Below are 15,709 nucleotides of genomic sequence, written 5' to 3'. Positions count from 1 at the left end.
GATAAATAGTAATAATGTTCTGTAGATAGGGGGCTGAGATATTTGTATAACTAACTGTATGAGTCTTATTGTGCTGCATGTGCTGATATTAGCTTCCATTGAAAGCATAAACTTGTGTAATAGGAGGAGATAAAGGGGGGATATTATGGGGAAATAGGAGAAGTTAGAAGGGGCAATACAATCAGACAAATGAAGAAATATACAAAACTATAGGAGGATCATATAGAGCAATGAGTATGATTATTTAAAGGGATACCATTTCTTATCTTTCATGATACAGAGAGAGCAGCAATGTTAAACAACTTTCTAATTTACCTCTGTTATCAATTTTTTTTGTTCTCTTGGTACCTTTACTGTATCTTTACTGTAAGCTTATGAGCCGGCCCATTTTTGGTTCAGACCCTGGATAGCGCTTGCTGATTGGTGGGTACGTTTAGCCCTCAATCAGCAAGCTGTACTTGCTTGTAAGCTTTAGTTCCCTGCTTTTTCAAATAAAGATACCAGAAGAACAAAGTAAATTTAATAACAGGAGTCAATTAGAAAGTTACATAACATTGCTGCTCTATTTGAACCATGATAAAAAATTGGATTCAGTGTCCCTTTAAGGGGTTATACAAAGCTGTTAGACAGTTGCTGGTTGGGAAAATTGTGAAGAACAGGATAAAATATAAAATCACAGGATATGTGGCAGAGAGGTTTTATAAGTACTTCAGTACATCTGACACTAGAATACACCTATATTGTGTAATCACATTCCCTGTGTGTATTAGAGGAGAGTATTTCAGTAAATCTGACACTAGAATAAACCTATACTGTGTAATCACATTCCTGTGTGTATTAGAGGAGAGTATTTCAGTACATCTGACACTAGAATAAACCTATACTGTGTAATCACATTCCCTGTGTGTATTAGAGGAGAGTATTTCAGTACATCTGACACTAGAATAAACCTATATTGTGTAATAACATTCCCTGTGTGTATTAGAGGAGACTATTTCAGTACATCTGACACTAGAATAAACCTATATTGTGTAATCACATTCCCTGTGTGTATTAGAGGAGAGTATTTCAGTACATCTGACACTAGAATAAACCTATATTATGTAATCACATTCCCTGTGTGTATTAGAGGAGAGTATTTCAGTACATCTGACACTAGAATAAACCTATATTGTGTAATCACATTCCCTGTGTGTATTAGAGGAGAGTATTTCAGTACATCTGACACTAGAATAAACCTATATTATGTAATCACATTCCCTGTGTGTATTAGAGGAGAGTATTTCAGTACATCTGACACTAGAATAAACCTATATTATGTAATCACATTCCCTGTGTGTGTATTAGAGGAGAGTATTTCAGTACATCTGACACTAGAATAAACCTATATTGTGTAATCACATTCCTGTGTGTATTAGAGGAGAGTATTTCAGTACATCTGACACTAGAATAAACCTATATTGTGTAATCACATTCCTGTGTGTATTAGAGGAGAGTATTTCAGTTCATCTGACACTAGAATAAACCTATACTGTGTAATCACATTCCCTGTGTGTATTAGAGGAGAGTATTTCAGTACATCTGACACTAGAATAAACCTATATTATGTAATCACATTCCCTGTGTGTATTAGAGGAGAGTATTTCAGTACATCTGACACTAGAATAAACCTATATTATGTAATCACATTCCTGTGTGTATTAGAGGAGAGTATTTCAGTATTCAGTACATCTAACACTAGAATAAACCTATATTATGTAATCACATTCCCTGTGTGTATTAGAGGAGAGTATTTCAGTACATCTGACACTAGAATAAACCTATATTATGTAATCACATTCCCTGTGTGTATTAGAGGAGAGTATTTCAGTACATCTGACACTAGAATAAACCTATATTATGTAATCACATTCCCTGTGTGTGTATTAGAGGAGAGTATTTCAGTACATCTGACACTAGAATAAACCTATATTGTGTAATCACATTCCTGTGTGTATTAGAGGAGAGTATTTCAGTACATCTGACACTAGAATAAAGCTATATTGTGTAATCACATTCCTGTGTGTATTAGAGGAGAGTATTTCAGTTCATCTGACACTAGAATAAACCTATACTGTGTAATCACATTCCCTGTGTGTATTAGAGGAGAGTATTTCAGTACATCTGACACTAGAATAAACCTATATTATGTAATCACATTCCCTGTGTGTATTAGAGGAGAGTATTTCAGTAAATCTGACACTAGAATAAACCTATATTGTATAATCACATTCCCTGTGTGTATTAGAGGAGAGTATTTCAGTACATCTGACACTAGAATAAACCTATAATATGTAATCACATTCCCTGTGTGTATATGAGAAGAGTATTTCAGTACATCTGACACTAGAATAAACCTATATTATATAATCACATTCACTGTGTGTATTAGAGGAGAGTATTTCAGTACATCTGACACTAGAATAAACCTATATTGTGTAATCACATTCCCTGTGTGTATATGAGGAGAGTATTTCAGTACATCTGACACTAGAATAAACCTATATTATGTAATCACATTCCCTGTGTGTATTAGAGGAGAGTATTTCAGTACATCTGACACTAGAATAAACCTATATTATGTAATCACATTCCCTGTGTGTATTAGAGGAGAGTATTTCAGTACATCTGACACTAGAATAAACCAATATTGTGTAATCACATTCCTGTGTGTATTAGAGGAGAGTATTTCAGTACATCTGACACTAGAATAAACCTATATTATGTAATCACATTCCTGTGTGTATTAGAGGAGAGTATTTCAGTACATCTGACACTAGAATAAACCTATATTATGTAATCACATTCCTGTGTGTATTAGAGGAGAGTATTTCAGTACATCTGACACTAGAATAAACCTATATTGTGTAATCACATTCCCTGTGTGTATTAGAGGAGAGTATTTCAGTACATCTGACACTAGAATAAACCTATATTATGTAATCACATTCCCTGTGTGTATATGAGAAGAGTATTTCAGTACATCTGACACTAGAATAAACCTATACTGTGTAATTACATTCCCTGTGTGTATTAGAGGAGAGTATTTCAGTACATCTGACACTAGAATAAACCTATATTGTATAATCACATTCCCTGTGTGTATTAGAGGAGAGTATTTCAGTACATCTGACACTAGAATAAACCTATATTATGTAATCACATTCCCTGTGTGTATTAGAGGAGAGTATTTCAGTACATCTGACACTAGAATAAACCTATATTGTGTAATCACATTCCCTGTGTGTATTAGAGGAGAGTATTTCAGTACATCTGACACTAGAATAAACCTATATTGTGTAATCACATTCCCTGTGTGTATTAGAGGAGAGTATTTCAGTACATCTGACACTAGAATAAACCTATACTGTGTAATCACATTCCCTGTGTGTGTATTAGAGGAGAGTATTTCAGTACATCTGACACTAGAATAAACCTATATTATGTAATCACATTCCCTGTGTGTATATGAGAAGAGTATTTCAGTACATCTGACACTAGAATAAACCTATATTGTGTAATCACATTCCTGTGTGTATTAGAGGAGAGTATTTCAGTACATCTGACACTAGAATAAACCTATATTGTGTAATCACATTCCCTGTGTGTATTAGAGGAGAGTATTTCAGTACATCTGACACTAGAATAAACCTATACTGTGTAATTACATTCCCTGTGTGTGTATTAGAGGAGAGTATTTCAGTACATCTGACACTAGAATAAACCTATATTGTGTAATCACATTCCTGTGTGTATTAGAGGAGAGTATTTCAGTACATCTGACACTAGAATAAACCTATACTGTGTAATTACATTCCCTGTGTGTGTATTAGAGGAGAGTATTTCAGTACATCTGACACTAGAATAAACCTATATTATGTAATCACATTCCTGTGTGTATTAGAGGAGAGTATTTCAGTACATCTGACACTAGAATAAACCTATACTGTGTAATTACATTCCCTGTGTGTGTATTAGAGGAGAGTATTTCAGTACATCTGACACTAGAATAAACCTATATTATATCATCACATTCCCTGTGTGTGTATTAGAGGAGAGTATTTCAGTACATCTAACACTAGAATAAACCTATATTGTGTAATCACATTCCTGTGTGTATTAGAGGAGAGTATTTCAGTACATCTGACACTAGAATAAACCTATACTGTGTAATCACATTCCCTGTGTGTATTAGAGGAGAGTATTTCAGTATTCAGTACATCTAACACTAGAATAAACCTATATTATGTAATCACATTCCCTGTGTGTGTATTAGAGGAGAGTATTTCAGTACATCTAACACTAGAATAAACCTATATTGTGTAATCACATTCCCTGTGTGTATTAGAGGAGAGTATTTCAGTACATCTGACACTAGAATAAACCTATATTATGTAATCACATTCCTGTGTGTATTAGAGGAGAATATTTCAGTACATCTGACACTAGAATAAACCTATATTGTGTAATCACATTCACTGTGTGTATTAGAGGAGACTATTTCAGTACATCTGACACTAGAATAAACCTATATTGTGTAATCACATTCCTGTGTGTATTAGAGGAGAGTATTTCAGTACATCTGACACTAGAATAAACCTATATTGTGTAATCACATTCCTGTGTGTATTAGAGGAGAGTATTTCAGTTCATCTGACACTAGAATAAACCTATATTGTGTAATCACATTCCTGTGTGTATATGAGGAGAGTATTTCAGTACATCTGACACTAGAATAAACCTATATTATATAATCACATTCACTGTGTGTATTAGAGGAGAGTATTTCAGTACATCTGACACTAGAATAAACCTATATTGTGTAATCACATTCCCTGTGTGTATTAGAGGAGAGTATTTCAGTACATCTGACACTAGAATAAAGCTATATTGTATAATCACATTCCCTGTGTGTATTAGAGGAGAGTATTTCAGTACATCTGACACTAGAATAAACCTATATTGTATAATCACATTCACTGTGTGTATTAGAGGAGAGTATTTCAGTACATCTGCCACTAGAATAAACCTATATTATGTAATCACATTCCCTGTGTGTATTAGAGGAGAGTATTTCAGTACATCTGACACTAGAATAAAGCTATATTGTATAATCACATTCCCTGTGTGTATTAGAGGAGAGTATTTCAGTACATCTGACACTAGAATAAACCTATATTATGTAATCACATTCCCTGTGTGTATTAGAGGAGAGTATTTCAATACATCTGACACTAGAATAAACCTATATTTTGTAATCACATTCCCTGTGTGTATTAGAGGAGAGTATTTCAGTACAGTACATCTGACACTAGAATAAACCTATACTGTGTAATCACATTCCATGTGTGTATTAGAGGAGAGTATTTCAGTACATCTGACACTAGAATAAACCTATATTGTGTAATCACATCCCTGTGTGTATTAGAGGAGAGTATTTCAGTACATCTGACACTAGAATAAACCTATATTATATAATCACATTCACTGTGTGTGTATTAGAGGAGAGTATTTCAGTACATCTGACACTAGAATAAACCTATACTGTGTAATCACATCCCTGTGTGTGTATTAGAGGAGAGTATTTCAGTACATCTGACACTAGAATAAACCTATACTGTGTAATCACATTCCTGTGTGTGTATTAGAGAAGAGTATTTCAGTACATCTGACACTAGAATAAACCAATATTGTGTAATCACATTCCTGTGTGTATTAGAGGAGAGTATTTCAGTAAATCTGACACTAGAATAAACCTATACTGTGTAATCACATTCCCTGTGTGTATTAGAGGAGAGTATTTCAGTACATCTGACACTAGAATAAACCTATACTGTGTAATCACATTCCCTGTGTGTATTAGAGGAGAGTATTTCAGTACATCTGACACTAGAATAAACCTATATTGTGTAATCACATCCCTGTGTGTATTAGAGGAGAGTATTTCAGTACATTTGACACTAGAATAAACCTATATTGTGTAATCACATTCCCTGTGTGTGTATTAGAGGAGAGTATTTCAGTACATCTAACACTAGAATAAACCTATATTGTGTAATCACATTCCCTGTGTGTGTATTAGAGGAGAGTATTTCAGTAAATCTGACACTAGAATAAACCTATATTGTATAATCACATTCCCTGTGTGTATTAGAGGAGAGTATTTCAGTACATCTGACACTAGAATAAACCTATATTGTGTAATCACATTCCCTGTGTGTATTAGAGGAGAGTATTTCAGTACATCTGACACTAGAATAAACCTATACTGTGTAATCACATCCCTGTGTGTATTAGAGGAGAGTATTTCAGTACATCTGACACTAGAATAAACCTATATTGTGTAATCACATTCCCTGTGTGTATTAGACGAGAATATTTCAGTACATCTGACACTAGAATAAACCTATATTGTGTAATCACATTCCCCGTGTGTATTAGATGAGAGTATTTCAGTACATCTGACACTAGAATAAACCTATATTGTGTAATCACATTCCCTGTGTGTATTAGAGGAGAGTATTTTAGTACATCTGACACTAGAATAAACCTATATTGTGTAATCACATTCCCTGTGTGTATTAGAGGAGAATATTTCAGTACATCTGACACTAGAATAAACCTATATTGTGTAATCACATTCCCCGTGTGTATTAGATGAGACTATTTCAGTACATCTGACACTAGAATAAACCTATATTGTGTAATCACATTCCTGTGTGTATTAGAGGAGAGTATTTCAGTACATCTAACACTAGAATAAACCTGTATTGTGTAATCACATTCCCCGTGTGTATTAGATGAGAGTATTTCAGTACATCTGACACTAGAATAAACCTATATTGTGTAATCACATTCCTGTGTGTATTAGAGGAGAGTATTTCAGTACATCTGACACTAGAATAAACCTATATTATGTAATCACATTCCCTGTGTGTATATGAGAAGAGTATTTCAGTACATCTGACACTAGAATAAACCTATATTGTGTAATCACATTCCTGTGTGTATTAGAGGAGAGTATTTCAGTACATCTGACACTAGAATAAACCTATATTGTGTAATCACATTCCCTGTGTGTATTAGAGGAGAGTATTTCAGTACATCTGACACTAGAATAAACCTATACTGTGTAATTACATTCCCTGTGTGTGTATTAGAGGAGAGTATTTCAGTACATCTGACACTAGAATAAACCTATATTGTGTAATCACATTCCCTGTGTGTATTAGAGGAGAGTATTTCAGTACATCTGACACTAGAATAAACCTATATTATGTAATCACATTCCTGTGTGTATTAGAGGAGAGTATTTCAGTACATCTGACACTAGAATAAACCTATACTGTGTAATTACATTCCCTGTGTGTGTATTAGAGGAGAGTATTTCAGTACATCTGACACTAGAATAAACCTATATTATATCATCACATTCCCTGTGTGTGTATTAGAGGAGAGTATTTCAGTACATCTAACACTAGAATAAACCTATATTGTGTAATCACATTCCTGTGTGTATTAGAGGAGAGTATTTCAGTACATCTGACACTAGAATAAACCTATACTGTGTAATCACATTCCCTGTGTGTATTAGAGGAGAGTATTTCAGTATTCAGTACATCTAACACTAGAATAAACCTATATTATGTAATCACATTCCCTGTGTGTGTATTAGAGGAGAGTATTTCAGTACATCTAACACTAGAATAAACCTATATTGTGTAATCACATTCCCTGTGTGTATTAGAGGAGAGTATTTCAGTACATCTGACACTAGAATAAACCTATATTATGTAATCACATTCCTGTGTGTATTAGAGGAGAATATTTCAGTACATCTGACACTAGAATAAACCTATATTGTGTAATCACATTCACTGTGTGTATTAGAGGAGACTATTTCAGTACATCTGACACTAGAATAAACCTATATTGTGTAATCACATTCCTGTGTGTATTAGAGGAGAGTATTTCAGTACATCTGACACTAGAATAAACCTATATTGTGTAATCACATTCCTGTGTGTATTAGAGGAGAGTATTTCAGTTCATCTGACACTAGAATAAACCTATATTGTGTAATCACATTCCTGTGTGTATATGAGGAGAGTATTTCAGTACATCTGACACTAGAATAAACCTATATTATATAATCACATTCACTGTGTGTATTAGAGGAGAGTATTTCAGTACATCTGACACTAGAATAAACCTATATTGTGTAATCACATTCCCTGTGTGTATTAGAGGAGAGTATTTCAGTACATCTGACACTAGAATAAAGCTATATTGTATAATCACATTCCCTGTGTGTATTAGAGGAGAGTATTTCAGTACATCTGACACTAGAATAAACCTATATTGTATAATCACATTCACTGTGTGTATTAGAGGAGAGTATTTCAGTACATCTGCCACTAGAATAAACCTATATTATGTAATCACATTCCCTGTGTGTATTAGAGGAGAGTATTTCAGTACATCTGACACTAGAATAAAGCTATATTGTATAATCACATTCCCTGTGTGTATTAGAGGAGAGTATTTCAGTACATCTGACACTAGAATAAACCTATATTATGTAATCACATTCCCTGTGTGTATTAGAGGAGAGTATTTCAATACATCTGACACTAGAATAAACCTATATTGTGTAATCACATTCCCTGTGTGTATTAGAGGAGAGTATTTCAGTACAGTACATCTGACACTAGAATAAACCTATACTGTGTAATCACATTCCATGTGTGTATTAGAGGAGAGTATTTCAGTACATCTGACACTAGAATAAACCTATATTGTGTAATCACATCCCTGTGTGTATTAGAGGAGAGTATTTCAGTACATCTGACACTAGAATAAACCTATATTATATAATCACATTCACTGTGTGTGTATTAGAGGAGAGTATTTCAGTACATCTGACACTAGAATAAACCTATACTGTGTAATCACATCCCTGTGTGTGTATTAGAGGAGAGTATTTCAGTACATCTGACACTAGAATAAACCTATACTGTGTAATCACATTCCTGTGTGTGTATTAGAGAAGAGTATTTCAGTACATCTGACACTAGAATAAACCAATATTGTGTAATCACATTCCTGTGTGTATTAGAGGAGAGTATTTCAGTAAATCTGACACTAGAATAAACCTATACTGTGTAATCACATTCCCTGTGTGTATTAGAGGAGAGTATTTCAGTACATCTGACACTAGAATAAACCTATACTGTGTAATCACATTCCCTGTGTGTATTAGAGGAGAGTATTTCAGTACATCTGACACTAGAATAAACCTATATTATGTAATCACATTCCTGTGTGTGTATTAGAGGAGAGTATTTCAGTACATCTGACACTAGAATAAACCTATATTGTGTAATCACATCCCTGTGTGTATTAGAGGAGAGTATTTCAGTACATCTGACACTAGAATAAACCTATATTGTGTAATCACATTCCCTGTGTGTGTATTAGAGGAGAGTATTTCAGTACATCTAACACTAGAATAAACCTATATTGTGTAATCACATTCCCTGTGTGTGTATTAGAGGAGAGTATTTCAGTAAATCTGACACTAGAATAAACCTATATTGTATAATCACATTCCCTGTGTGTATTAGAGGAGAGTATTTCAGTACATCTGACACTAGAATAAACCTATATTGTGTAATCACATTCCCTGTGTGTATTAGAGGAGAGTATTTCAGTACATCTGACACTAGAATAAACCTATACTGTGTAATCACATCCCTGTGTGTATTAGAGGAGAGTATTTCAGTACATCTGACACTAGAATAAACCTATATTGTGTAATCACATTCCCTGTGTGTATTAGACGAGAATATTTCAGTACATCTGACACTAGAATAAACCTATATTGTGTAATCACATTCCCCGTGTGTATTAGATGAGAGTATTTCAGTACATCTGACACTAGAATAAACCTATATTGTGTAATCACATTCCCTGTGTGTATTAGAGGAGAGTATTTTAGTACATCTGACACTAGAATAAACCTATATTGTGTAATCACATTCCCTGTGTGTATTAGAGGAGAATATTTCAGTACATCTGACACTAGAATAAACCTATATTGTGTAATCACATTCCCCGTGTGTATTAGATGAGAGTATTTCAGTACATCTGACACTAGAATAAACCTATATTGTGTAATCACATTCCTGTGTGTATTAGAGGAGAGTATTTCAGTACATCTAACACTAGAATAAACCTGTATTGTGTAATCACATTCCCCGTGTGTATTAGATGAGAGTATTTCAGTACATCTGACACTAGAATAAACCTATATTGTGTAATCACATTCCTGTGTGTATTAGAGGAGAGTATTTCAGTACATCTAACACTAGAATAAACCTATATTGTGTAATCACATTCCTGTGTGTATTAGAGGAGAGTATTTCAGTACATCTGACACTAGAATAAACTGTATTGTGTAATCACATTCCCTGTGTGTATTAGAGGAGAGTATTTCAGTATTCAGTACATCTGACACTAGAATAAACCTATATTATGTAATCACATTCCCTGTGTGTATTAGAGGAGAGTATTTCAGTATTCAGTACATCTGACACTAGAATAAACCTATACTGTGTAATCACATTCCTGTGTGTATTAGAGGAGAGTATTTCAGTACATCTGACACTAGAATAAACCTATACTGTGTAATCACATTCCCTGTGTGTATTAGAGGAGAGTATTTCAGTATTCAGTACATCTAACACTAGAATAAACCTATATTATGTAATCACATTCCCTGTGTGTATTAGAGGAGAGTATTTCAGTACATCTGACACTAGAATAAACCTATATTGTGTAATCACATTCCTGTGTGTATTAGAGGAGAGTATTTCAGTACATCTGACACTAGAATAAACCTATACTGTGTAATCACATTCCCTGTGTGTATTAGAGAGTATTTCAGTATTCAGTACATCTAACACTAGAATAAACCTATACTGTGTAATCACATTCCCTGTGTGTATTAGAGGAGAGTATTTCAGTATTCAGTACATCTGACACTAGAATAAACCTATATTGTGTAATCACATTCCTGTGTGTATTAGAGGAGAGTATTTCAGTATTCAGTACATCTGACACTAGAATAAACCTATATTGTGTAATCACATTCCCTGTGTGTATTAGAGGAGAGTATTTCAGTACATCTGACACTAGAATAAACCTATGCTGTGTAATCACATTCCTGTGTGTATTAGAGGAGAGTATTTCAGTACATCTGACACTAGAATAAACCTATACTATGTAATCACATTCCCTGTGTGTATTAGAGGAGAGTATTTCAGTATTCAGTACATCTAACACTAGAATAAACCTATACTGTGTAATCACATTCCCTGTGTGTATTAGAGGAGAGTATTTCAGTATTCAGTACATCTGACACTAGAATAAACCTATATTGTGTAATCACATTCCCTGTGTGTGTATTAGAGGAGAGTATTTCAGTACATCTGACACTAGAATAAACCTATATTGTGTAATCACATCCCTGTGTGTATTAGAGGAGAGTATTTCAGTACATCTGACACTAGAATAAACCTATATTGTGTAATCACATTCCCTGTGTGTGTATTAGAGGAGAGTATTTCAGTACATCTAACACTAGAATAAACCTATATTGTGTAATCACATTCCCTGTGTGTGTATTAGAGGAGAGTATTTCAGTAAATCTGACACTAGAATAAACCTATATTGTATAATCACATTCCCTGTGTGTATTAGAGGAGAGTATTTCAGTACATCTGACACTAGAATAAACCTATATTGTGTAATCACATTCCCTGTGTGTATTAGAGGAGAGTATTTCAGTACATCTGACACTAGAATAAACCTATACTGTGTAATCACATCCCTGTGTGTATTAGAGGAGAGTATTTCAGTACATCTGACACTAGAATAAACCTATATTGTGTAATCACATTCCCTGTGTGTATTAGAGGAGAATATTTCAGTACATCTGACACTAGAATAAACCTATATTGTGTAATCACATTCCCCGTGTGTATTAGATGAGAGTATTTCAGTACATCTGACACTAGAATAAACCTATATTGTGTAATCACATTCCCTGTGTGTATTAGAGGAGAGTATTTTAGTACATCTGACACTAGAATAAACCTATATTGTGTAATCACATTCCCTGTGTGTATTAGAGGAGAATATTTCAGTACATCTGACACTAGAATAAACCTATATTGTGTAATCACATTCCCCGTGTGTATTAGATGAGAGTATTTCAGTACATCTGACACTAGAATAAACCTATATTGTGTAATCACATTCCTGTGTGTATTAGAGGAGAGTATTTCAGTACATCTAACACTAGAATAAACCTGTATTGTGTAATCACATTCCCCGTGTGTATTAGATGAGAGTATTTCAGTACATCTGACACTAGAATAAACCTATATTGTGTAATCACATTCCTGTGTGTATTAGAGGAGAGTATTTCAGTACATCTAACACTAGAATAAACCTATATTGTGTAATCACATTCCTGTGTGTATTAGAGGAGAGTATTTCAGTACATCTGACACTAGAATAAACTGTATTGTGTAATCACATTCCCTGTGTGTATTAGAGGAGAGTATTTCAGTATTCAGTACATCTGACACTAGAATAAACCTATATTATGTAATCACATTCCCTGTGTGTATTAGAGGAGAGTATTTCAGTATTCAGTACATCTGACACTAGAATAAACCTATACTGTGTAATCACATTCCTGTGTGTATTAGAGGAGAGTATTTCAGTACATCTGACACTAGAATAAACCTATACTGTGTAATCACATTCCCTGTGTGTATTAGAGGAGAGTATTTCAGTATTCAGTACATCTAACACTAGAATAAACCTATATTATGTAATCACATTCCCTGTGTGTATTAGAGGAGAGTATTTCAGTACATCTGACACTAGAATAAACCTATATTGTGTAATCACATTCCTGTGTGTATTAGAGGAGAGTATTTCAGTACATCTGACACTAGAATAAACCTATACTGTGTAATCACATTCCCTGTGTGTATTAGAGGAGAGTATTTCAGTATTCAGTACATCTAACACTAGAATAAACCTATACTGTGTAATCACATTCCCTGTGTGTATTAGAGGAGAGTATTTCAGTATTCAGTACATCTGACACTAGAATAAACCTATATTGTGTAATCACATTCCTGTGTGTATTAGAGGAGAGTATTTCAGTATTCAGTACATCTGACACTAGAATAAACCTATATTGTGTAATCACATTCCCTGTGTGTATTAGAGGAGAGTATTTCAGTACATCTGACACTAGAATAAACCTATGCTGTGTAATCACATTCCTGTGTGTATTAGAGGAGAGTATTTCAGTACATCTGACACTAGAATAAACCTATACTGTGTAATCACATTCCCTGTGTGTATTAGAGGAGAGTATTTCAGTATTCAGTACATCTAACACTAGAATAAACCTATACTGTGTAATCACATTCCCTGTGTGTATTAGAGGAGAGTATTTCAGTATTCAGTACATCTGACACTAGAATAAACCTATATTGTGTAATCACATTCCCTGTGTGTATTAGAGGAGAGTATTTCAGTATTCAGTACATCTGACACTAGAATAAACCTATATTGTGTAATCACATTCCCTGTGTGTGTATTAGAGGAGAGTATTTCAGTACATCTGACACTAGAATAAACCTATATTGTGTAATCACATTCCCTGTGTGTATTAGAGGAGAGTATTTCAGTACATCTGACACTAGAATAAACCTATATTGTGTAATCACATTCCCTGTGTGTATTAGAGGAGAGTATTTTAGTACATCTATCACTAGAATAAACCTATATTGTGTAATCACATTCCTGTGTGTATTAGAGGAGAGTATTTCAGTACATTTCACATCTCACCTTTAGAGCAGTGGACCTCAATGCTGATACTTTCTGTGCTCACTTTGTTTGAGGCTGTGCATTTTGCTTGTCCAGTTTTGTCTGATTTTACTACTTTGTGCTGTTTGTCAATAGTTTGTTGTTTACCATTCCAGTAAATATCAATTTTAACATTTTCCCCTTTTGTCGGTTTACATTGAATTTCGGTTTTCTCGGTGCACTTATATGTGAGGTCTGGTGAGCTCACCCTCTCTGAAAGACAAAAGCACAATTAGTTGTTGGAGTACGCGCAGTACAAGTTTTTTCCCACCCCCTAATTGTATACAATTCCACCTTATTGTATGAGAGGCCATCCATACTTCCTAACCTATAGCAAGTCAAACCCACAACCAAGGTAAGTCCCTCTCAATACCACACAAACAGGAGAAATTTATCCAAACATTAAAGGGACACTGAATCCAATTTTTTTCTATCACGATTCAGATAGAGTAGCATTTTTAAGCAACTTTCTATTTTACTCCTATTATCAATTTTTCGTTATTCTCTTGCTATCTTTATTTGAAAAGCAAGAATGTAAGTTTAGAAGCTGGCCCATTTTTGGTTCACAACCCGGGTTGTCCTTGCTGATTGGACAGCACCAATAAACAAGTTCTGTCCAGAGGTCTGAACCAAAAATTGTCTGGCTCCTTAGCTTAGATGCCTTCTTTTTCAAATAAAGATATCAAGAGTAAAGAAAAATTGATAATAGGAGTAAATTAGAATGTTGGTTAAAATTGCTGCTATATCTGAATCATGAAAGAAAACATTTGGGTTTAGTGTCCCTTTAAATCTAATCATCAATCTTCGTCTAGGTCAAGAGGAATCAGCAGCCTACTGCAAGGAATGTTTCATGGAGATCGTTAAACACAAGCGGAAGGCAACACGTAACAAGGTCAGCGTCACATACGGGCTGTTATCGGAATCATTTCATACTAAAGGATGAAGCACCAGGTTATCTGACAAGATATGTATCAGCTTGCTGTTACCCTAGCAAAGGGGCCCTTATTAAGAGTAACGATCTCACACAATGACTATGATTTCTTTTCAGTTATCTGATAACTGTTAAAGAAAGAATAAATGCCCGTATCATTGTTAAATAGTCCTAGTTATATATGGAGGATAGACACGTTCTTCGGAATGGTACTTGTGCAAAATATGCTTCTGTTAAAGAGACATAATAAGAACTTATTTTTTTTAGATTGAAGAAAACATTTTAAACATAATAATTTTTTTTATTTTGTTATCAACCAAGTTTATCAAGTATCAGTTATTGTATGGTGCTGCAAAATCTGTTTGTTGCCCTAAAAATAAATCATAATAATCACTAATTGCATAATTGACCATTGCACAAGTGCTTCCTGTAAATCTCTCCAAACAAGTAGGGCCTGATTCATCTCCACCATCTCAGCAATTGTTTGTTTGTGTGAGACTTTAGTTATTTGATTGAGTCAACCAGGGGTTACAGTCATGGTCCTGTAGAACAGTCAGACTAAAGGTGGGAAGAACTGAAGCATACAGTAGGTGCTCTTTGTGACTACAGTCTTACAATGATAATGTACTACAGCCAACACCACGCAGATTATAGAAGGACTTTTTCTAAGCTGCTACCCAGAGCAGAGAGAGGCAGCTTCCACATGTAGATAGTGTGGGGGGGACAGACCCCAGACGGTTAGTAAGTAGGTACTGATTAATCAGGTGACAATTCTTGTCATGC

At 34.4% G+C, this 15,709-nt stretch overlaps 1 protein-coding gene across 1 annotated transcript in view; it reads right to left on the bottom strand.

Annotated features, from left to right (window-relative positions):
- Positions 1 to 15,709, bottom strand: part of CD2 (CD2 molecule) — a 355,405-nt gene that overhangs the window by 74,043 nt on the left and 265,653 nt on the right. The window contains exon 3 of the mRNA XM_053705123.1: positions 13,978 to 14,208. Within this exon, the coding sequence (XP_053561098.1) occupies positions 13,978 to 14,208 (231 nt within the window). The remainder of the gene's footprint in view (positions 1 to 13,977; positions 14,209 to 15,709) is intronic.

The sequence above is a fragment of the Bombina bombina genome, chromosome 3 (genome assembly GCF_027579735.1).
Source record: "Bombina bombina isolate aBomBom1 chromosome 3, aBomBom1.pri, whole genome shotgun sequence".
NCBI classification, from domain to species: domain Eukaryota; kingdom Metazoa; phylum Chordata; class Amphibia; order Anura; family Bombinatoridae; genus Bombina; species Bombina bombina.
This window is presented reverse-complemented; position numbering and strand designations above follow the sequence as displayed.